The sequence below is a fragment of the Anopheles bellator genome, chromosome 2, assembly GCF_943735745.2.
Source record: "Anopheles bellator chromosome 2, idAnoBellAS_SP24_06.2, whole genome shotgun sequence".
NCBI lineage: Eukaryota > Metazoa > Arthropoda > Insecta > Diptera > Culicidae > Anopheles > Anopheles bellator.
The window spans coordinates 63,884,019-63,906,254 of NC_071286.1; the positions used below are offsets into that span (position 1 = coordinate 63,884,019).

Below are 22,236 nucleotides of genomic sequence, written 5' to 3' on the forward strand. Positions count from 1 at the left end.
CCGGCCGGCAGCAGCTCCGGAGCTGCTCCGCACTTCCGGTGCACTTGAAAAACACAGTTCATTATGTTTGATCATTTTTCTTCGCCGCGGCGTGTAACGAGAACTAGCCATGGCGGGCGCAAAGGGCCAGGCGATGAATGTAACGGCCAGCGGGCCGCCAACAGCGCTACAAGAGATTCCAATTCGTGTGCCATGCTTCTTATAAATCATTGCGCCAACATTGCGTACCGGAGGCAGGGTAGACAGGGTGACCCGAGCACTCCTCGGGTCACTCAATCGTTTGGCGGCAAAAACGCGGCGGACGGTTTTTTGTCCCCTCCCGCCCATTGCGCCGGTCCGGCTTCTTCTTTCAAAGAACTCGATCTCTCGAGCGCCACTCGACGAACGGACGGACGGACGAAAAACGGTCCCAACGTGGTCGCACCGCTCCAGCTAGTTCCCCGGGACTCGGTCTAGTGGACGCCTTGCTCTGCAGTCTATTTGCATCGCCAGCGACCAGCCAGCGACCAACCATCCTGGTGGCCCGGTGGCCGCGGGCCCGCAAATGGCGAATTTTTCGAATCGAGTTTTTGAGTGTTTTGACTGGCGACGGACGAAATTGAACAGCGTGAGCCCGCGAGCCGGTGCGATAAAACCCGACGCGTCCAAGTTGGGTTCCGCAAACTTTCGCTGCACTTTTGCGCCCGAAAGTGCCCCGCCAACCGGCTCACCCTCACCCTCTTTCTCGGTCTCTCTACCATCGTCCCACTTGATGCTTGATGTAATAATGGGTTTCCGGAACCGGGACGACCATTTTGACGATCGAAAAGTGACGGCCCCAGGAACCGATAGAATGGAAAGAAAAAGATTTTCCACACCACGGGACCACACCACGGAAAATTCCATTTCCCAACTCTGACATCTGACAACATCAAACAACGGGCAAGGCCGCCGGGCAAAAGCGGCAAAACTTTTCACTCGCCACCACGAAAAACCGCAAATGCAAACCGGAAGGTTCGGCTGGAGCGAATGGTCCATAAAATATGCAAACTACCCGGGAGGCCCGTGCCGAGGGAAAAGTTTTCCACTTACGCCCAAGAAACGCGCGAACGTCGCGACCACTATCATTAGCGCGGGTTCGAAGAAGTGTCCGCGGGGCCACCAGCGAACTCGAGATTCGGGTTTTGGCTTTTTTCGAAACATGTTTAAAAATAAATAATGTCCCGCCTCGGGAGGGGAGGAAACACTTCCGCAAAATCCCCAACCGAGGGGCTTTTTAATAATTCAGACCGAACATTTCGCCAATCGAGAACAAGCTTCCGATTGTCAATTAATGCTGCCAGTGCTGCTCCTGGTCGAGCAGTGCGCTCGGTGTGATATAAATTTAACAACAAGCAGTGTGTTAACACCAACTCAACGTCCATTGGCCGTCACATAAATCAGATCACAATTTTTGCCACTTTACAACGCCTTTGCTACAACACCATTAAGATGTGCAACGTACAGCAGCCGATTACCGCCGATTACCGCCGGTCATGTTGCCGTTTTATCACGGTCCATTAGTAAATTACTGTGGGCATCGAGAAAGACGCACCGAGCGAGCTAGGCAAGCGGAACGGACAAAATAAACACAAGATTTGACAGCAATGCCGGCACGGCTCCCGAGTAACGCAACACCCAGGAATCAGCCGATCGTGACCACCGCACCGCCGCCGACGAAGTGCCGAAAAAGCATATTCGACAAAAAAGGAAAGGAGCCCATCATGCGTCAACCCGTCCACCAGTTGGCTGTTGGCTCATTACAATGTCTTCTTCGGACCGGTCGCAGGGTCCACATAATCCGCAACCTGGGGAGCAGCACTCAACAACGGCGCAGGCAAACGACTGGATCAATATTTGCACAATACGCGCAGATGGACGGGTGATGGAGGGGACAGATGAGTGCTCCATTCCGGGAGCCGCGTAATCTGACCCTAATGGGCTGGTTTTGGGGATCGCTGGCCACTGTCCGGTGGATTTTTGCATCATTTCTCTGGCGAGTAAAACCAAACATTCCGCACTCGATGGAGCGGACGGCGGTACAGGTGCCCGGGAAACGAAAAGGTACGAGAGGTCCCAGGAAGCTCCACGACCACCGGGGGGCCAGCAAACATAACAGCACATTAACACCCGCCTAATTCGCGAAAGAAAAAAAACACAAACACACCGTGGTCGCCATGGCATGGCCGTGGCTAGGTAATATTTACCCAGGATGCGATGTCACCGGTGCCGTGACCGGTGTGAAAACGTGCCACAATCTCAGCGGGAGATCCACACGTCACGTCTCGTCGTCACGGCGCAGATCGTCCTAACCCGGCCTCGCCGGAAACGATTTGCCGGTTTGAATCGATCGCCGCATGATGAACGACGCTAAATGCTCGTCCGATTCAAAAGGGAAACGGGAAAAAAATGGCCACCAAAGCCCGCTTTGAAATTGCTTATGGCGTCTGTTCGGCTAGAGAGCCCCTCTAGGCGGCCTAGGTGTTAATAAATTCCTGTCCAAATATGAATAGACGAAACGAAAACGATGCCATCGTTCCGTTCCTGGCGAAACCTGGCGTACATCATCCCGGCGAGACGATAGTAGCTGGCAAACGCACCCGATGACGGTAGTAGTCGCCCGAACAAGCCGTCGGCAGGCGGCGTGCCGTAGAGAGTTTGAACCTCTAATCGATTGCGACCGATTGACGCTTGACATCGCTCGTTGCCGTACGGTTGGAAGCTCCGAGTCCCGTGGCAGGGAAAAAAAACTGGGTCATCATCGGCACACTCGCACGAACCCAGTCTGCAAACTCCGAACAGCTAATCATAGCGGATTATCGTGGCCATCGTCGTGGAGTGATACATGGCCGAAGCGAGTAAAAAGCCGTTTTGCATCCAATCTCACGCCCGAAGGTTCCGAGTACGGGTTTTCCGTTTTTTATACGAGACACCGTGACGTGCACACCACAGACGGGGAAAAAAGCCGTCCGTCCAGATACCCGGGTTGAGCTAATCGCGTACAAACGCACTATCAACTGGCAATAAACTCGCAACCATTGCATTTCCTGGCCTCTTTCGCAACGGTTCCTGTTTCAGCTGCACCTTCTTCCACCGGGTCCAAGAATGCATCACATCATAGTTTCGGTCCGGTCTGGCCCGGCTCGGAAAACACTCTCCTATAATGTAGACGAAAGACACGCCACTAATGGAACGACGGCTAACCTGACGCCTCGTCTTCTCGACGCTCTACGGTGCCGTCCTTCGCTTTAGCTTCTTGGGTCCGTCCGACTGACGCCTGCCGATTACCCGCTATCGGTTGGATCACCGGCTGCAGCAGCAACGGCAGTACAAACAGCGGAAGGCAGTAATGCTCAGGTGTTTGCTCTCGATGCGCCCCCTGGACTCGGCGGCTCTAGCAGCCCGGTGGCGTATGAATGTGGCGATGACGACGATGATGATCGTCATGATGCTGATGATGATGAGGTGGAACTGCCCAACCGGCACGATACAAAAGGCGCACACCGAGAACGGTTGAGCTTGCTGGGCCGGTGCAATATGCAACAGAATGCAACCCAGCCCAGCCCAGGTTCCAGGGGTGCCCGAATGGCTGAATATCCCGAGAATCGCTAATGTGTGTGCCGTCGGCCCACGGTTTCGAGCCGTCGGAGCGGCCGAACTGCTGCGTACCTTCGAGAGCGCTGATAGCATCGTCAGATCAATATTTGTTCGACTTGACTGCACACCCCGGGCCGCCCCGTCCACACGGCAAGGTCCGTTCCCCATGTTCACGGGCCGGGGGCCGGGAAAATAGTAGCGCACCGGGTGCAGTGTTATTTGCATTTTCGAAACGAACAATTAGCAGCCAACATCGGAACGTCTGGTGTGTTGGGCAAACGCAACCCGCCCGGTCCGGTGCGTGCTTCCTGTCGGTGATTTACCTTTACGTTTTCTTTAATGAGTCCTGCCGGCTCCGGAGCTCCACGGCGAATGGTCCCCGGAGTTCTCTCGGGAGCACCCGGGTCCCGCGCCTCAAGCCCGAAATCCGAAAAATAAATTGAATGCGCATTATTAAATATTTACCTCACGTCCGCCCGTGGCCGATCGATCCAATCGACGTTTGTCTAATAAATCTTTCAGATGAGTTAATTTTCTGCCCACCGAACGTCGAGCGTCTCCAAGCTCCGGACCGAAGCCCATTATTAAGCCGCCGCACAGCCGAGCAACCGAGCGGGAGCGGCGAAAGACATGGAACGCCACGCGGCGAAGGCGACGGTGGCCATAATCCGGCCGTGGCCCCGCTGGGGGATTTATATAAATCGATAGTGTAATTAATAACGCAACGACGACAAGGAACCACTTTCCAGGAGTTGTTGTCCCCAAAGGGCACGAGCGCGCGCGCGCGTTCGAAATACCTGATGAAGCGCAAAGCCCTGGGCGCTGGTCCTGCTGGTCCGGAAAATAAATGCCCGATTCTTACTCAGCTCCTTACCTTCAATGACATTCCAATTCCACTGATCCGATTGGCAGACGTTCGGCGCTGCGCTTGCCGGCCGAACGCTGGTCCGCGAAGAAGATGTGACCCGTGGCCGTGGTCCACTCCTGGCGCTCGTTACTGCCGCTGCAACTTAGTAGCGAAGGCGATTCGACACGGAAGATGATGGTCCCCGTGGGACGCACCTTGCCGGTTAGAAGTTGAAGATTCTTCTCGGAAGCCACAGTGGGCCACACCGTGTCTCGATCGACCTGCTGAAGTTCGAATGTGGCGTAGCGATTGGGGACCGGAACAGCTTCAAGATGGTACACAAAAACACAAACACTTCACTTGGCCCTGCGACTCTTTGGCGCTGACTTTAAGGAAGCAGCAAGCTCGTCACAATGAAGCAATTGCCCTTTTCTCGCCCTCTTAACGATGTTAATTGCTATTGTTTTTGCACGCACACACGCCGGGCACCGAAGGCTGAATGACAGCAACGGAACTGGAACACTGGAACCGGAAACAATGTGACGGAAGCTAAGCGGGTCCACGACAAAAACGCGCGCGCGGGCTGTCTTATAACCGTTTGTCTTAATTATGGTTCATTACGGATCCGGACGCGCCCATACGGCTCCGGCACTTGCGTCAATCGATGCTGTTTTTACACAATTTCCCGATCAATCGCGACTCCCCGGCGTCGAGTGTGGGGATCGAATGACTAGACCACCGTTGAGCCACTGGGAGTAACGCAAACGGCACTGGCGGTGAGCACTCAAGATGAAACCTGAAATGGTTCGTCGAACGAAAGAGATACAATTTTAGCTTTAAGCTCCAGCACCAACCTGTGCGTACCACGCAAAAGTCGGTCGTCGAGAAACGTCTGAAGTGGTGGTTGCTTCACATTTGCATCCCTCTAGGGACGCTTGCGGGGCGACAGACCGGCCAGCCGCCCGGCCGGGCCGGGCTCGTTACACGTCTCGAGAATATTGCAAAACTTCGGCACTAACTACAATTATAGTAACTTTTCCCGGGCCCCGTATCAGTTTCGCGACCGATGCCTTCAAAACCAGCGATGCTTTGGGCCGGAGCATGCTGTGATGCGCACTGTTACAGTAGAAAGTATTGACCCACTAGGACGCAAACGGTATGCCAGTTTCGATCGCTAAATAGTAGGCTGGGCGCGATAAAATCAAACTGACGTTTGTTATGCTAATCAAGCCAACATTCGATAACTATTGAATCCCAAGCCACATACAGAAGTTCTGTGGTTCCAGGTTGCAGGTTTTTCCTTTGTGTGCTAAAATCGCTCCTTTAATGAGTATACAAACATCGTGCCAAGAAGCGGTGCCAGCATGCATTTCCAACCTCGCTCGCTCTGGTAAAACTTTTCCCAAAGCCAAAGGGGCAGAAAAAACGAGGCCTTCCATGACTTCAACCCAGAGTTCCAACCCGGCACAGTACGGTAATTCGCAGCGCAAACCAAGGGCGTGCACCTGACGCCGTTGCGGCCGCGACACCGTGGCGCAACCCGATCAAAGCTCGTATGTAACCTGGTGCTTCTTCAAACATTACAGAAAATTGCAAAAGTTTACCTAGCAACCCGGGCTGGCTGGCTCCGGGGATTGGCAGACAAACCGTCGCGTAACACACTCGTCATCCGCCCAGGTTCCCGGTTGCGGTCTTCGGTCGGGTATATTGTTTTCGAATTTCCTAATTTGCATTCCTCAAGTTCGAAGTGCTGCCAAGTTTCACACCATTCGGGGTGGGGGAGGGGCACTGGGACCGAAATCCGGGCCAGGAGACGGAAGTGCATGCCGCATCGCTGACACCGTGAAAACGTGACACATCGAGGGAGGGAGGCCAACGGAGGTTGGGTCTTTCCGACTAGCTTTCCGACGACGTACGTGACGCGAATGATTGAGCACCGGGCCACGGCCACGCGGAACCGGGGCTCTCCGAGGGCTGCGGAATCGGCGTAACGCTGCCAACCGAAATTGGCTTGCTGCGATATCACCTAACGAGGGCTTGGCGTCGTCCCGACCGCCAGTCGTCACATACCGATGCAAATAACTATTCGAAACTACACACCCTCGGTGCCGGTCGGGGCCGGAGTGTCCTGGGGGCGCGCACCGGGCGCGTTACCAGAAGTCAGGTGAACTTTGAACTGCCGTTTGCGGTCCGGGCCGGCTGGAAGAAGGAGCAACCGGTACAATAATAGATTTGCATTTTCCACCGCTTACCAACTTTTGCGACAAAGTTCTGCGACTGCAGGGCGCTGCTCCGAATGGTAACCTGCCGGGGGCCAGGGAGAATCGGCGGCATCCCGACTAAACGTGCATGCGTGTATGTGTGCTTGTGGGAAGATGGTGCAAATTTTAGCACCATGTCAAACCCATCGCCCCATCCATCGTGGACAAACTATCAGGAAGGCCCTTCCGAGACGAGTGTGGCATCAACAGTGACTTAATAGGTGCATGAGGTGAGGTGATGAGCCTCGCAGGAAACGACTACTACTGCTGGCCGCCCTTCAACGCCGGGGCACCGGAGGGCTCTCGACAAGGTGCTAATTATTGATGCCATCAAGCAACGGGTTAATCGGGCGAACCCTCGACGCAAGAACACGACACGACAGTTTATCGATCCAACGGAACTACAAAGCAGCACACGGGCGGTTCCGGTAGACGGCAAGTGCCGCTTTCATTCGACTGTTAATGCGTACCCTTTCGCTCTCTCTCTCTCTCTCTCTCTTTCTCTGGACAACAGGTTAGAAGTGTTTAATAATGGCAACGCCATGCGGTAGGTAATCAGGGTCTATTAAAGACTTTGTTTGACCATAATCACTCCAAATGATACACTGGCAATGTGGAATCAACAAATTTGCGCTCTCGTCCAGCCAAATTAACAAGCCGTTTTTTTCGCCGGAAAAGTGTTATCCGAAAACCATAGTCGCCATCTTTAAGTGGTCGCCGTCTGGACAGTCGGTTCCAATTAGTAGCTTACGTTATCGAGTGCCTGGTTATACAATGTAAGCTGCAGATGTAATCAGACGCCACTACGACACTACCGGGGTTTTGTTGCAAAAAACACATGTTACGAAAGTTGATCGCACGATCGTTCGGGGCCAAAAGATGCCACGCACACCTGACACTGACCTACAGCAACGCAGCGCACACACCGAACCAATCCAACCGGTTCCGTCGATCGGTAAACAAATGACGTCAGACTTTAGCGCTTCTGGGCCGGCTGACGGGCCAGTGTTGGTGAGTTCTGTGTCTGGGTCACGAAGCCCGTCCGGGAGTCGATCATCGATTTCGGTGCGAAAACTCGTTCTCAGCCGGCGGTGCCGGGGGAAAATTGAAAACTTACCGCCCGACCCGTAACCCTGCGATGGCCAAGTACCGTTCCGCGATCGTCGAGCGCTCAGGGACGCTTAAAAACAATTTTCCACGATGGCGCGCGCGCGCTTCTACGGTGTGTGCCCGGGGCGTCTTCCCTCCACAGTGGCTCACGATTCGCACGAGACTGAGCGACTCAGAAATCGGAAATATAAACATCATTAAGCCAGTTCAGACACCAACCACCACCATCGTGTGGCCCAAACGGCGGTAACCACCGGAGACGGAGCTTCTTACTCCACGAGGCACACGATCGTCCATTGGCACACACATCGCACAGGCACACGATCGGGTTTCCGTTCGTTGCGCTCACCTGTCTGCCGCCGCCGTTTCGTTTCAGCTTTCTTCGACTGAGATTGGCCCCCCACAAACGCCAGCCTGCCAGCCCGCGTGAAGCGAGCTGATAGCGGAGGCAGGTTGAAGACACCGGGCACCGCCACACCAACCCAAAACAACGCGGAAAACTGCTTCAAACATTTCACGCGCACCGTCCCTATAAGGGAAAGGCCATCGCGGATCACCCGCAGAACCAACGAGCCAACGGTCTAGAAGGCGGACTGAGGAAAACTGGTAATCAACCTGGTGCCGGATTTTAGGCCATCAAGACGCGCTTCCCGAAAGAATGTGGATTATACGGTACCACTGCTGCTGGTGCTGTGGCAATGTTCCTTCAACACGGCTTTTACTACTGCAACCTACGGATTGCAACCTCTGCACCAGCCGTACTCGTTAATGGCTCACAGTCCTTCGACGATAACGGCCAAGATAAGACCTTGATGTTTGATGTGGTACTGCGTCATGCTACACCGAATTTCGCTGCTCGCTCTCTTTCCGATAAAATGTACCTGGCCCGGGGGCGGAACAGCAAAACAAATTGCGATAAGCGGACGAAAACATCGCACCGCACGAGATGAGTACTTCCGCAAGTTCTTGCATTTTCTTGAAAGATTTGATTTACTTTCACCTTCTATGCATTTTAAATGGATCTGGTTTCGAGCATTTTTTCCCGATTCTCGTTCCTTGTCTCTATTATTTGAATCAAAGATGTCGTTCGTTATCCGACGGATGTAAGGCCGATCATATCCGACTAACAATTTTTATTGGCTGTACCGTTTCTCATACTTTTAAGTGAAGTTTCTTTCGAAATGACTCGGAAACTCTATGTTAAATCGTCTAAGCTTAAAACTGCTTGAGGGTTTTTTATTTTATCCAATGGCTGAACTCCTGCGGAGTCTGGATCGATCGTTGCGTAATTTTAGAAGGAATTGCATGAAGTGCTCGAAACTATATTCTCGAGTAACAAAAGTCTGTAGAACGAGCACAGTACAACATAAATAACTATAAAGAACGCCCATGTTGACAGCATAATTATGATCGTTTTGTAAAATAATGATGACAGTAATCTTAACAATACCTTGCAAACAGCCGTGGCCCTTAACCAACACTGACCGCAGCCAACGCTCACCCATGAAACAACACCTAATCAGAGTTAGAGAAAAACAAGATCTACTTTTTAACTATTTATTGACTTAACATAATCCGTGAATTTTGTTGGTAACAAATCTTGCCGCAAATTATGCAAAAATTTAAAATTAGCTTCATTCCACCCTTGGTAAACTCCTTTTATGCATCTTCATTCCTGCCTCACCGAATAGCGTTTGATTTCGACGTACAATACTTGAACTCTATTCAATTAACCGTCCACAACCACTAGCTCTCAACCCGTTTGAGGAACTCGTGTCGGTGCAACGAAAGAAATTAATCAAGAACAAGCATGACAAAGCATAAAAATCGTCCTCTGAGGCCGGAAATACAGTACACGCGTTTATTCTCTTCAAAATTACCCGATAAGGTGTAAGGCCTCAGCCCCGTGGGCAACAACATATCGACGACATCACGCTTTTACTTCTTTCGGCACGGCGGAGGTCGTGCCCACGTGCTGCGTAACGCCAACCGCGCTACCCCCCAAAAGTACATTCACGTGCGTGATTCAATTTGAATCGCGATCCCACACCTCGAAACCACGAAAACTTTCGCCCACCTGGCCACCGACCTCCACGCTACGTTCATTCACTGTTCCGTGTCGCCCATGACACTAGTGGTGGCAATGGGGCGCGTGAGGTGGCAGCATAAAAACCGCGCACTGGATACGGCCACTGCCATGGCCATGTTTTCGTAGGCCGCACCCCTTCGCTCGCCGCTCGCCGGCGTCCGCTGTTGGTGGTAAATATTGTTTCGCTGTCTGCTTTGCGTCAATAAAAGCATAACAAACAGAGCCGAGCGCACACACTATCCAGTGCCACTACATACACAAAAATCCGGCCAGCGGAAAATTAATGTGGCCATGTGGTCGGTGGAAGTGGCAACCGCCCATACGATTTCGCACACCTCCTCCGCACGCAGCACAATGCGGAAGCCTGCGGAAAGAAAACATAAAAGAACGAAAGCCGAAACCCGAGACGCGAAGCACCGTGAAAAGCCACCATCATCGTCATCGTTCTGGCGGGTGTTGGGTGGTCGCGTGCTATCCCTTTGGGCCGTTTCCCCTGTCACGCGTAAACCGGCATGCTTTTACCGGAGAACGGAAAGCCAGCGCAGCTTTCGGTTACTTCCGGTCCGGGGAGCCTGCCATTAGGAGCGAAGATAAATCGACACCCGCGTGATGCAGGACTCGGCACAATGCCGCCATGGCCGTGTGTATGTGTGCCAGTGAACGAGCGGCTGTTTACATAATCCATTGACACCGATGTCCTGCTATTTATAGGCCATATCCGGTGGAGTGATACCAAGAAATGGCTAATGGAAGACGCACTCGCTCTAAGGGCGGCCTTTGTTGTTGTTTACCCCTTCCAAACGACCGATGCGGGCCGGTTCGGAAATGAGCTTTTCCCGGTGGCCTTGAAGCTTTTCATGGGTCACACTACGGCAAACCGAACCATTTTCCAGATCGGTAGAAGTGGAAGCAAAGGAAAATGCTGTACACCCACCAATCCACTGCACACGGATCGAGCGGCCGGAACAAGCACTTCTTCACTTTCCACAATGCGGCACGAGCGACACAGACAAACAAAACAAACAACAAACTTTTCACGGACGACGAGTTTCCACGGGCTCCCCGAATTTCCACTGTAATCATGGTGGCCATCTGGCGGCGCGAGTCGAAACCTTCGCCAGCCAAGAAGCAAACCATCAATAATCAAGAAAGTTTGCTACATTCAAGCCACATGTCAAACAGGACAGGACTGCTGTCAAACGGTGGTGTCGCCGTCAAACCCAGCAATCGCTCTTTCAGATTCGCCATTTGTTCGCACCTTGTTGTCGGTCCGCAGGTCACTGATTAAAAGTAAGTTTTTACCACCGAAAGTGCCCAACTCCTCGAGTATTTGTCACGCAGCACGCAAGCTAACCGTTTCTTCTTTCGACAGCAACCGAAAATGGAGAACGATGCCGGAGAGTTTGTCGATTTGTACTGCCCTCGCAAGTGGTAAGTGAATGCGGTGCTTCTTGACCGCAATCGTCAACACGTGTCGAAAGTGCTGCACACCGTGTGCGGAGCACTTGCTTGTGCTTGGGCATGGAAAATGTGGTCGCATTTCGGTTCCGGGTTGTGTTACCGCTAAAAACCATGCCCGCGAATCGTACGGCATGGCCTCGCGAGTGTGGCGAACATTTGTTTACGTGGTCTAACCTCACTTTCTGCATGGCTCTTCCAGCTCGTCGAGCAACCGCATAATCCACGCCAAGGATCATGCCTCCATCCAGATCAACATCGTCGATGTAGACCCCGAAACCGGCCGCATGCTGGACACCTCGAAGGTTTACGCCATCTGCGGCGAAATCCGCCGTATGGGAGAATCGGATGATTGTATCGTGCGGCTGGCCAAGAAGGACGGTCTGCTTTCAAAGTAAGTCCCGGTGGTGTGAATACTTCCGAATCGATTGATAGATACTCAAGTGATGGATCCGTTTCTTTTCTCTTCTAGGAACTACTGAATACAATTTACTTGTATGAAGCTGAGGGGCATGTGAATAAAATTCCGTGAAACAAACTAAACAGCACCCGTGCACGAACTCGTATTGCTTTGTAACTAAAAGGCCCGATATGATGACATTCTGCTTTGTTGTTATGTTTCATTGAAGTGAATCGTCATACAGCCTTTCCTAAAATTTTCCAGTCTTTCTGAAGCAAATCAAGCTGCGAAGTAGCGAGTAGATACTTAACATTTGAAAACTTACAAGGTGTCAATTGCTAACAGAGCAACAACACGCATCAAATATCTCGAGAGACATTTTCGATTTCAGTCATTTAAATTTGGAGATGTTTCATTTACGAAATTCGATTTTATAATTGATTCGGATTGACCGTATACGAAGGGCACTCATTCGATTTGTTTGAGTTACCGAACTTCGCAGGAGAGATTTGAGTGCCGCACCGCGGTGCGTAAAATACCAACTTTGCGGCGAAATGCTGAATGAGAGGCTTGTTTTCGCTCCAAATAATAATAATGATTTCGCTTGCTTTGTGTTTTGTACGGTTCATTATTATCGCATTATTTCGTGCCCGTTGTATGGTATGTGTGCAAGGTTCTTGTATGATGAATACTTTGCTGAATAACAGCGTTGTTAGTTGGTACGATGGAAATTTTAGTGTTAGTGTTAGAATGGAATGGAAACCAGAACCATCGCACAGCGTGTGCTGAAAGTGAATATTTTCTCTCAATTATCTCGGGCGGATAGTTCGAATGAAGCGACTCGGGAGCAAGACGGACGAATAGTGTAGCCCGAATAGTGTAAATACTGTACGCAAGCTATGGAAACGTCAGCATCAGTTATCATTCTCGATTCCGACTCCGAAGATGGGGTAAGCGAAAAAGTATCTTTTCTTTCGATCTAGTACGCGCTCAAACAAGGAAGGAACAAGTAGCGAGCGACCGAGCGAAATGAAGTGCGAGAGCGCCACGGCTAGCAGTGTGTGTGCTGCCTTGATGCCTTTTTTCGCACGTCAGAAAACGAAAACATTCTGCCGACATCGGCGATAATTGAGTGCTGCAATGGAGCGCGAAAATGCTTTCACATCCGGACACGTCCGGACACGCTTCTTTTAAATTTGTTTCACTGATTCCACTAACGGCTTACTGGTTTTTCAGTCCTCCACAAAACCATCATCGATTTGTGCGGAGCGAAAACGAAAATGTAGCGTCATTACAGCAACACCGAACTGCACCGCGGCGACATCGAGTTTGAACGGTCAGTTGGTTGAGACAGCACGTCAAGAATCGGAACCAGTTAGGAAGCGTATTAAACCGATCACGGTCGCATCGAATCTGCCGCCACCAGATGGCAACCCGTCCCCGTCGCCGTCGCACCAAAACAACAATAACATTCAGGTGGTGGCGGGCGCGAATGAAAACTTTGCCAAAATTACCTACTCCGAGGATTGGGAGCTAGAGATGAAACAGTACCAGCTCGAGCTGAATGGGCAAACTCGAAAGCCAGAAATACCATCGAAAGCCACCAATACTATTAACGATGATTCGGAATCCGCCGACCGGAGCACTCCTGAAGCACGAACTGTACCGCAAGGGACGAACGCTCCAACGAGTGGGAAGCCGAAAGGGGAGAAGAATCAGATTGGTAAAGATTTCGAACGGCTACTGGACGCCTGCCGGAAGGCGGACCCATCACAAGAAATGGAAACACTCATCCAGAAACGACTGATACGGTACTATGAGGTTGTGCATCCGGATTATGTGAATTCGAAAAGCTTCCAGAAGGCGGTCGCCGCCACGACGGCCGACGTGCTTGCGAATCCCGATCTCGTGTTCCTCAAGCTGGCCAGCATCGTGGAAGAGCTGAACGCAAGAAGAAAATCAAGGCCGGTCCTATCGGAGCCGAGGAAGGGCAGCGACGGGACGTGCAGTAGCGGTGGTCCGGTGGAAAATACGACAAACACTCGGAAAGATAAACAGATTGCCCGGCTTAACCGAACGCTGTATCTTCTGAAGAAGCGTATCCAGCAGCTGGACGAGGCAGACGTGGATTTCAACGACGACGGCAAGTCGGCCTACGTGATGGTGCAGCGGTACAAGAAGCGTGCTTTTCAAGTGTACGAGAAGTTGTGCGATATTACCGGCGAGAGCAAAGACGCACACCGGCTCGTGAAGAAACCGATCCAGTTCCAGGAAACACAGTACCCGGAGTTCAATCGCACCATCCAGCAGTTTGTCAATCGGACGGATGCGTTTCCCGATTTTCGGGATGTGCTCAAGTGTTTGGAACACTGCAACAGCAGGTATGACTACCGCATGCGCCCCGAGCTGATGCAACGGGTGGCACACGACGCATTCTTCAAGGTCGGCAAACTGCTCCAGAAACGCCGCAAGACGGATCTCTACGAAACGGTGTCGTACTACGCAAGCGAAGAGTCTGATCCGGCTCTAGTGGATCACAAGTTGCAGGAGAAGCTCGAGCAAAACCGGAAGCACTATAACAAAGTGGGCGATCTGATTGATAAGTGAGTCAAATTGTGCAGTCGCGTGCGCAATACGAGTTTTCATCTATTCACAATGCGAATTCCCGTTTCTTTCGTAGGTTCGCACAGGTGCAAGATGCGCCCGAACAAGAGTTCGAAGAAATACCACCTCCCAGACCCGATGGTGGCACGGAGACGGGCGAAAGGAAGGGAAGCCAAAATCCAGCACAATCGCAGCCATCCAGCAGCAGTAGCCATAGTAACAATAGTCAAAAAGCGATTAGCGTGACGAACGCAACCAATCAAGAAGCTTCCGTTGCTTCGACCAGCAGTAGTAGCCCGGTAGGGTCCGCAGACGACGATGGCGTCACTGTGGTAGAAGATGTTACCGACAGCGATGAGGAAGATGATGACGAAGACGATGAGGATGAGTTCGAGGGAACCACCAAGGAGAACGTTCGGCCAGACTGCTTCGAAGATATTGTAATTTCCGATGACGAAGAGCTGCTGGTGTCTTAACATACGTTGAACGTTATGGTAGGAAGTAGCGATTGTAAATAGAACGTTAGTTGTAAGAATGATTCTTTTTTTGGTTACCTTACCCCCCCTCTGAGCTCACACTTGTATGTGAAGGATGCTAAATTCTCTAAAAAAATTTATTCCTTGTTTTTTTGTTTTGAAATTTGTACAAACCCGTTCCGTAGGCCGAAGTACAAGAGAGTTCCCGTGGCCCGGGTTTGTGTGTCACTGCGCACTTGAATTCGCTTTATAGACAGTTACATGTCTGCGACTGAAACACGAAAGCTTTCCAATCGTATTAACGGAGGTGCAACGAGAGTCGAAACGAACAGTAATATCGCCCAAAAGTAGCTGCAGATTTTGATTGACCAGTTCTGTGTACAAAGTGAAGGCAGAATAAAATCTAAACGGCGGAAAGATATTTTTCAAACGTAATGCTACAGCATTCTCACTCGCTGCTCTTTCCGAAATCTTTTAAAATTGCTTTCGTAAGCGGATGGTCAATATTCGCCAAGTTTTCCACAATATCGAAGTGGTCGAGCCCGGTTAGGACCTCCAAATCGCAAGACAATCCATCCGACGTCAAGTGTGTCCGCATCTGGGACGCCATGCTACGGAACACGTCGCTGTCGCGTTCCGCAGCGTACACGTGAAATCGCAATCCATCAAATGCGGCCGACTGAAGGTGGCTGTATCGTGCGGACAGTGGCGAAAGCCGGCGCACGTTGCTATCGTTGAGACCGAGTAGATTTTCCTTGTTGACGCTCGTCGTGTAACGCAGTTCATCCACGGTGTAAACCCCCGAAATGAGGTACACATCCTTCAGGAGACTAAACTCTTCGCTGACGGCGGTTTTGAACTCATTGTCGAGCATGCTGGCGATCAGGTGAGCACCGGCCGAGTGTCCGGCTAGAGCCACGTGGCTGAAAATGGCGTTTGAAAACATAACATGTTCCATTGAGCAGCGGTCACAGCGACGGTCTTACTTAATGCCCTTTTCGGTGGCGTAATTTAGCACAAATTCACCGGCTTTTTTGATCTGTTGCACCAACTCTTCCAGTGTGACGGTGGGACACAACTCGTACCCAAGGACCATCACTCGGATACCGCGATCGACGAGTGGCTTCGCCGGGTAGGCCGACGTTTCCTTCTCCAGCATCTGCCAGTAGCCACCGTGGATGTACACGAATAACGGTGCATCATCCGGAAGATTCTCACCGTAGATATCTACCTTCTCGCGATCACCGCTACCATATTCTATGTCGAGTCGCGTTGCCAGTGAATCCCTGTTCTGGTCACTCACTGTCGAAGAAACACCGTTCCTTTTCAAAACTGACCGTTAACCGATCGCGCTGGGATTCACCTTCTTTCGCGAAGCTCACATGATGGTTGATGACCTCAACCGGCGTAGGAAAGCGCACACTCCACTCCGAGGGCGAGTATTGTTTCTCCCAGATGGCGAGCGTTTCTGCCGACGGTGGCTTCGTTAATTGATCGTTACTGCTCATGCCGGCCGAACAACCTGATTTCGATGCACGATCGCGAAGAAACTGTTTCAGCATGCTCAACCGACCCGGTTCAGCTCGACTCTCCAACGCACCTTCAACAAACGACGAGACGAGCTGCCAATCTGCTAAGCAGAGGACAAATAGTGCTAGTGCCCAGGCCACGGATGACCTGCACGTTATCAGCCGACGGTGCGGCGCAATCATGTGAGCAACCATGTTTTGAGTATTCTATTTAACTTTGCCTTTTTTCTTCACTCTCAGGTCTGCCCTATTGCGGTTGACATTCGGCTCCTTTCTTCCTCTTGAGCCACCTTGTGAGTCACACGCCGAAAGAAACGGCTGCTGGATCGTATTACACGTCCCTCCTAATGATAGGGCCGACTTGGTCGGCTTTGTGTGAATTCCTTCCTTCCTGCCAAAGAAACCCTACACGTGGATAAACCGAGCTAAAGCTGCTCATGCACGTCCATTGAAGGGCTACGTGCCTAGAAAGGTGGAACAATCGAACTAACCGATATACTGCGAATACAATTCTTCCCGCGCTTCTACGTTATCTCTGTACCTCCTTGTTCACTCCGAGTGGCTGATAATAGTTATCAAACGCCGATCATATTGCCCATCACTAAAGCTTGTTTGTAGCCAAAACAAAATCGTTAATTGATTTGGTACCCTCCATCGCCCATCGCCATCGCCCACGAAGGTTAAATTCTTAACTGACCACGTCACATTTTTAAGACCTTCTAGTCGAGTGGTACTAAAGACCTTTTTTGTGCAACTTTCGGCGTCGTTATCACGCAACTGATCATAGGACCGATTCGCGAGTCACGTAGATGGCCATGGGCTCGATTGGCGCGGGCCCAACAACCTCGCCCGTAAAAACCACATCGTTGCAGAAAGCAATAGAAGTATTAGTCTGTCTCTGTTGCAGATGGAGCGTATGGATCGTACAGTGAAACACGTTTTTCATGGCCCACAAATTAGGGGCCTAGTTTGTTAGTGCGTCCTAGTTGGTGTAGTATAGTTTAAAAAAATTGTGGCCTTCAAAGTACCGCCCCGTATTCGTTGTTTGCCCCCTACATATATTTATACTCCTGGGGTGCCCGGTTATATGAGCCTGTTCTTTACCCATGATGGCTCTAATTTTTATCATTACCGACTTTTTAAGATGGTTCTTCTTTTGCTTATTTAACGAATCAATGCTACAACCGGATGATCATCGCCCTAAACACACACCATCAACCATTGTTTACAGCCGACTTTGATTGCGAAACCCACATCAAGCCCACCTCGAACCAGATTCGATCAGCTGAGAGCGCGTGTCGAACACTTCAACATAGTGCAATTTCGATCAGGTTTGAAGTATCAAACCAGGCAGTGAAAACATCAAGCACGCATGTTCTGTCACAAGGCGCGAAGAACAAAAGGGAAAGAAATTGTGATGAAACAATCGGCTAGCAAGATTATGATGTAGCTTCATACGCAACCAGTTGATGAGGTGTTCGCCGGGGAAGTGATGAGATAACGTGGAGATGGTTGAATTGTGCCCAACAAAAATTGCGCCTTCATTGCAATATCGCTAGCCAGCAACTAGAGACCGCGATTTGGAAGTAGTGGACGATGGCAGCGGCAATCAAAACCTGGTTTGTTCCCTCACTGGCCACCAAGCAGGGTGCAATCCGAAAGGGAATAGCTGCGTTGATCACCGGAACGGGCCACCGCCAATCTCATCACGAAGCACACGATCTCGTCGAGCAGCACGATCGCAAACATGATGTAAGTATTGGCCAACTATCGCGTCACACCCAGAGGGATCAAAGTCTTATATCGTCCCGTTTCCAGATAGAGGAAGTACGCATTCCCATACCGTATGGTGAGATCGCCGGCAAGTGGTGGGGACCGAAAAATGTGCGGCCGATCGTAGCGCTTCACGGGTGGCAGGATAATGCGGGCACTTTCGACCGGCTGATACCGTTGCTTCCGAAGCACATGAGCTTCCTGGCGTTGGATCTGCCCGGTCACGGACTGTCCTCGCGAATCCCCGACGGTATGATGTACCATTCGCTCGACAACTCGTTCGTCCTGTTCTACCTCATGCGCGAGTACCGTTGGAAAAAGATTTCCCTGCTGGGCCACTCGATGGGGTCGATTCTGAGCTTCATCTTTGCCTCCACGTTCCCCGATAAGGTGGATTTCTACGTAGGAATCGATGCCCTGAAGCCACACATCCCCGACCCGGAAAAGTATCCGTCGCGGCTCGAGAAACGCCTTCCGCAGGCCCTGCTGGCCGATGTGAGGAACCGGGAAAAAACCGAACCCCCGTCCTATCCGTACGGTGAGCTAATAGAGCGGTTGCATCTGGCCACCAACAAATCGGTCAGCCGTGAGGCGGCCCCCTTCCTGCTGTACCGGAATACACGCAAATCGAGCCTCCACCCGGACCGGTACTACTTCACGCGCGACAGCCGACTAAAGCACAGCCTCGGGGTCGGCTGGGAGCAGGCAATCAATCTCGAGTTTGCCAAACGGGTCACGATGCCGTATCTGTTCATCAAGGCGAAACACTCGCCGTTCTACGAGGAGCGCAAGTACTTTGACGAGTTTATCGAGGTGGTGAAAGGCAACAACCCTCAGTTTGAACTCGAATTCGTCGACAGTACGCACCATCTGCACCTAACGGAGCCGGAGAAAATTAGTCCCATCATCAACAAGTTCTTGGTAAAACACTGGAAACACGACGGAGAAAAGTGATCTTCTATCTCATCGCAAACACTGCATGTGTTTTACTTGGAATGGTTAATTTTAAATGTGTAAAACAAGGGAGTGAAATACATATTTAAAACTTTCGATAACCGTTATATCGCACATTGTTCTATGTGACATTTTCTATGCCACGAACGGCCACATTAATATTAATCTCCTTGTTGAGGCCTGTGATAAGAAATGAATTACATCTCGCACGACTGAAACGTGGAAGATATGTGACACGCGCGGGCGTATCAAAGTCCGCTTGAATTTTACTTTCCTTTTCCCCCCCTTTTTACAGAAATATGACCAATCTCAGCATTGCATTCAATTGAAAAAATTTTCATTAGGCAGATTTCGTGGAATACGAAAATTGTTTGATCAGATACAGTACAAAATTCTGCCACTAAGTTCGGTGCGATCGACAAACGGTGCGAGTTGCGTCATTGCGAAATTAAGTTTAATACATCGTACCATCCACAGTTAAGCGAAACATAAAAGCAGCATCACGCCGCGTGCGATAAGCACGTCATCATGCGTAGCGGAACAGTGCTCGGGCACCGCGTGAGTCCGCAGTCGTTTTTGTGTGCCGTAGCGGGTAAGAGCCAGCCACCATCGACCATGCCGGATGTTGTGGAATCGAATCGGACATCCGCGGGGCACGAAGACGACAACAAGCCAGGTGGCAGCCCGGAACCGCATCCAATGATTAAGTTCATTGAGCTGCAGGATAAACAGAACAACGTAAGCATATCGTTTCCCTCTGGCTATCCGGAATGTAATGTGGCCCTATCTTTTCGAACCGGCAGGCAGCGGAAGTACAAATCCCGATACCGTATGGAAAGGTGGCGGGGAAGTGGTACGGTCCCCAGAACGTTCGCCCCATCTTGTGCGTCCACGGGTGGCTCGATAATTGCGGTACTTTCGATCGGCTGCTCCCACTGTTGCCGGAAGAAATTAGCTTCCTCGCCGTCGATTTGCCGGGCCACGGGTACTCGTCACGCGTTCCGGACGGAATGACGTACTACCAGCTCGATTGCATTCCATTGCTGCTGTACATTATGCGCGAGTACGGCTGGTCAAAGGTGTCCCTGATGGGCCATTCGATGGGCGCGATCATATGCTTCATCTTTGCTGCCCTCTTTCCGGACAAGGTGGACATGGTGATCGGACTCGACGCCCTGAAGCCTCTTAGCTTCCACCCGGATCGGTTCTCGGTGCGCATGAGCAAACAGGTGATGAAGTTCATCGAAGCGGACACCCGCAACAGGGCAAAATCGGAACCACCGTCGTACGCCTACGAAGAGATGGTGGACCGACTGTACGAGGGCACGGCGGCGTCGGTTACCCGCGAAACCTGTCCCTATCTACTGCAGCGCAACATCAAACCGTCGCGCAAATTCCCCGGAAAGTACTATTTCGATCGCGACAATCGGATGAAGTACAACGTTATCCCCGGATGGGCGGACAGTATTAACATGGAGTTGGCGAAGCGTATCACTGCCCCGTTCCTCACGATCAAGGCTCTCGAATCGCCGTACGCCGGTTCGCGCGAAGGCTTCGAGCAGATCGTGGCGGTGCTCAGGGAATCGAACCCAAAGTACGAGGTGAAGTTCGTGAAAGGATCACATCACGTGCACCTGACCGAACCGGAGAACGTGGTCCCGTTGGTGGTAGAATTTTTGCGAAAATACTGGAACAAGGAACCAGAAATTGTGCACAAACTGTGAACCCGTGGGTAGCGTAATGAATTGGGGATTAGGATTTACTTAACGTTATAACAGGAACAAATGGAAATAAATAAACGCTCACAGCAATTGTGGTTTAGCCTTATGCGCGTAGCGTGCATTAGTGTGCGTAACATGCGCGGCGTCTGGCACGTTTTATTGATGTTTTTTACTACATATCAAAGTTCACCATTCGCCTAGTCTTTCGTTGGGATGAGTGTGCACATTGTGCTGTGAGATAAGATGCTGATAAAGTTTGGCATCGGCCACTACTGCCCTCTTGCGAGGCTTTCAACGACACGTTAACACAGCATTCGGTTCACAAGAACGGTTGGCAGCGACGAGCGGCTACTCCCGGAAGATCCAGACAAACACTTCGTGTAATGGACGTCGACAGTGAACCGATCGAGACTCTCGTCGAGAGACACGATCGTAAGCATGGTGTAAGTACTGCGGGTACTTTTAGGCAACCAACAGTGCAGGAATAATCACCCCCCGTGTCCTTTTTTGCAGGTACAAGAGGTACGGATACCGGTGCCGTTCGGTGAGATCGCCGCCAAGTGGTGGGGTCCAAGGAATGTGCGACCGATCGTATGTTTGCACGGTTGGCAGGATAATGCCGGCACGTTCGACACGCTGATCCCGATGCTCCCGGATCACATTAGCTTTCTGGCCCTGGACACACCGGGACACGGCTACTCATCACGCATTCCCCACGGCATGTCCTACCAGCCGATGAACGTGTTCTACATGCTGAATTTCGTGATGCAAGAGTACGGTTGGAAGAAGATCTCGCTGATGGGCCACTCGATGGGTTCGGTGCTGGTGTACGCTTACGCATCGATCTTTCCTACTCGCGTCGATTTTGTCGTCTCACTGGACGCGCTTAAACCACAGGTATTGTCCAACGGTGTCGTGGTGACGATGCTGGCCGAACTGACCCCCGAACACGTTAAGGCGGACCTGCGGAATCAGCAAACATCCGAACCACCGTCGTACACGTACCAGGAAGCGATCGAACGGCTGTACAACGGCGCCGTCAACTCCATCACCCTCGAAGCATGCCCTTATCTGCTGCAACGCAACGTCCGCAAGTCCACAAAGTTTCCGGACAAGTATTACTTTTCGCGCGACAGCCGGCTAAAGTACGGCACTGGGTTTCTGTGGTCACAGGAGCTAAACCTGCGGCTAGCCCGCAACCTAACGATGCCGTTCCTGTTCGTGAAGGCTTCCGAGTCACCGTACTGGGAGAAGAAGCAGTACTACGACGAGGCGATTGAGATTCTTCGAAGCAACAATGCCCACTTTGAACTGCAACGCGTGGACGGTATGCACCACGTTCATTTAACGCAACCTGAGCGCGTCGCGCCGATCGTGTCGGACTTTCTGCGCAAGTATT

At 51.4% G+C, this 22,236-nt stretch overlaps 6 protein-coding genes across 7 annotated transcripts in view; 5 read left to right on the plus strand and 1 right to left on the minus strand.

Annotated features, from left to right (window-relative positions):
• Positions 1–11,119: 11,119 nt before the first annotated feature.
• On the plus strand, positions 11,120–11,923 carry LOC131211972 (small ribosomal subunit protein eS21). Of its 2 annotated transcripts, XM_058205669.1 has the most exons (4): positions 11,120–11,212; positions 11,295–11,353; positions 11,583–11,774; positions 11,853–11,923. In XM_058205669.1, the coding sequence occupies exons 2-4, from the start codon at positions 11,304–11,306 to the stop codon at positions 11,860–11,862; spliced, it is 252 nt and encodes an 83-aa protein (XP_058061652.1). In that variant the 5' UTR covers positions 11,120–11,212; positions 11,295–11,303; the 3' UTR covers positions 11,863–11,923. The 2 variants fall into 2 exon arrangements, with proteins under 2 accessions (XP_058061652.1, XP_058061653.1); XM_058205670.1 differs by lacking the exon at positions 11,853–11,923 and having other exon boundaries at positions 11,583–11,778.
• Positions 11,924–12,476: 553 nt separating this feature from the next.
• On the plus strand, positions 12,477–15,268 carry LOC131211968 (daxx-like protein). Its single transcript, XM_058205666.1, has 3 exons — positions 12,477–12,730; positions 13,017–14,383; positions 14,461–15,268. The coding sequence occupies exons 1-3, from the start codon at positions 12,680–12,682 to the stop codon at positions 14,858–14,860; spliced, it is 1,818 nt and encodes a 605-aa protein (XP_058061649.1). The 5' UTR covers positions 12,477–12,679; the 3' UTR covers positions 14,861–15,268.
• Positions 14,969–16,871, minus strand: LOC131211969 (kynurenine formamidase). The gene is made up of 3 exons (XM_058205667.1): positions 16,224–16,871; positions 15,847–16,162; positions 14,969–15,783 (listed from the first exon to the last, which is right to left on the minus strand). Exons 1-3 carry the CDS (start codon positions 16,582–16,584, stop codon positions 15,309–15,311), a joined length of 1,152 nt encoding a protein of 383 aa, XP_058061650.1. The 5' UTR covers positions 16,585–16,871; the 3' UTR covers positions 14,969–15,308.
• An 806-nt stretch (positions 16,872–17,677) lies between these two features.
• Positions 17,678–19,198, plus strand: LOC131211971 (probable serine hydrolase). Its single transcript, XM_058205668.1, has 2 exons — positions 17,678–18,141; positions 18,208–19,198. Exons 1-2 carry the CDS (start codon positions 17,986–17,988, stop codon positions 19,114–19,116), a joined length of 1,065 nt encoding a protein of 354 aa, XP_058061651.1. The 5' UTR covers positions 17,678–17,985; the 3' UTR covers positions 19,117–19,198.
• Positions 19,199–19,709: 511 nt separating this feature from the next.
• LOC131209990 (probable serine hydrolase) lies at positions 19,710–20,921 on the plus strand. The gene is made up of 2 exons (XM_058203171.1): positions 19,710–19,854; positions 19,920–20,921. Exons 1-2 carry the CDS (start codon positions 19,732–19,734, stop codon positions 20,838–20,840), a joined length of 1,044 nt encoding a protein of 347 aa, XP_058059154.1. The 5' UTR covers positions 19,710–19,731; the 3' UTR covers positions 20,841–20,921.
• Positions 20,922–21,010: 89 nt separating this feature from the next.
• The window catches only part of LOC131207859 (probable serine hydrolase), a 1,673-nt gene continuing 447 nt past the window's right edge, over positions 21,011–22,236 (plus strand). The window contains exons 1-2 of the mRNA XM_058200492.1: positions 21,011–21,280; positions 21,351–22,231. Of these exons, the coding sequence (XP_058056475.1) occupies positions 21,221–21,280; positions 21,351–22,231 (941 nt within the window). The 5' untranslated portion in view covers positions 21,011–21,220. The remainder of the gene's footprint in view (positions 21,281–21,350; positions 22,232–22,236) is intronic.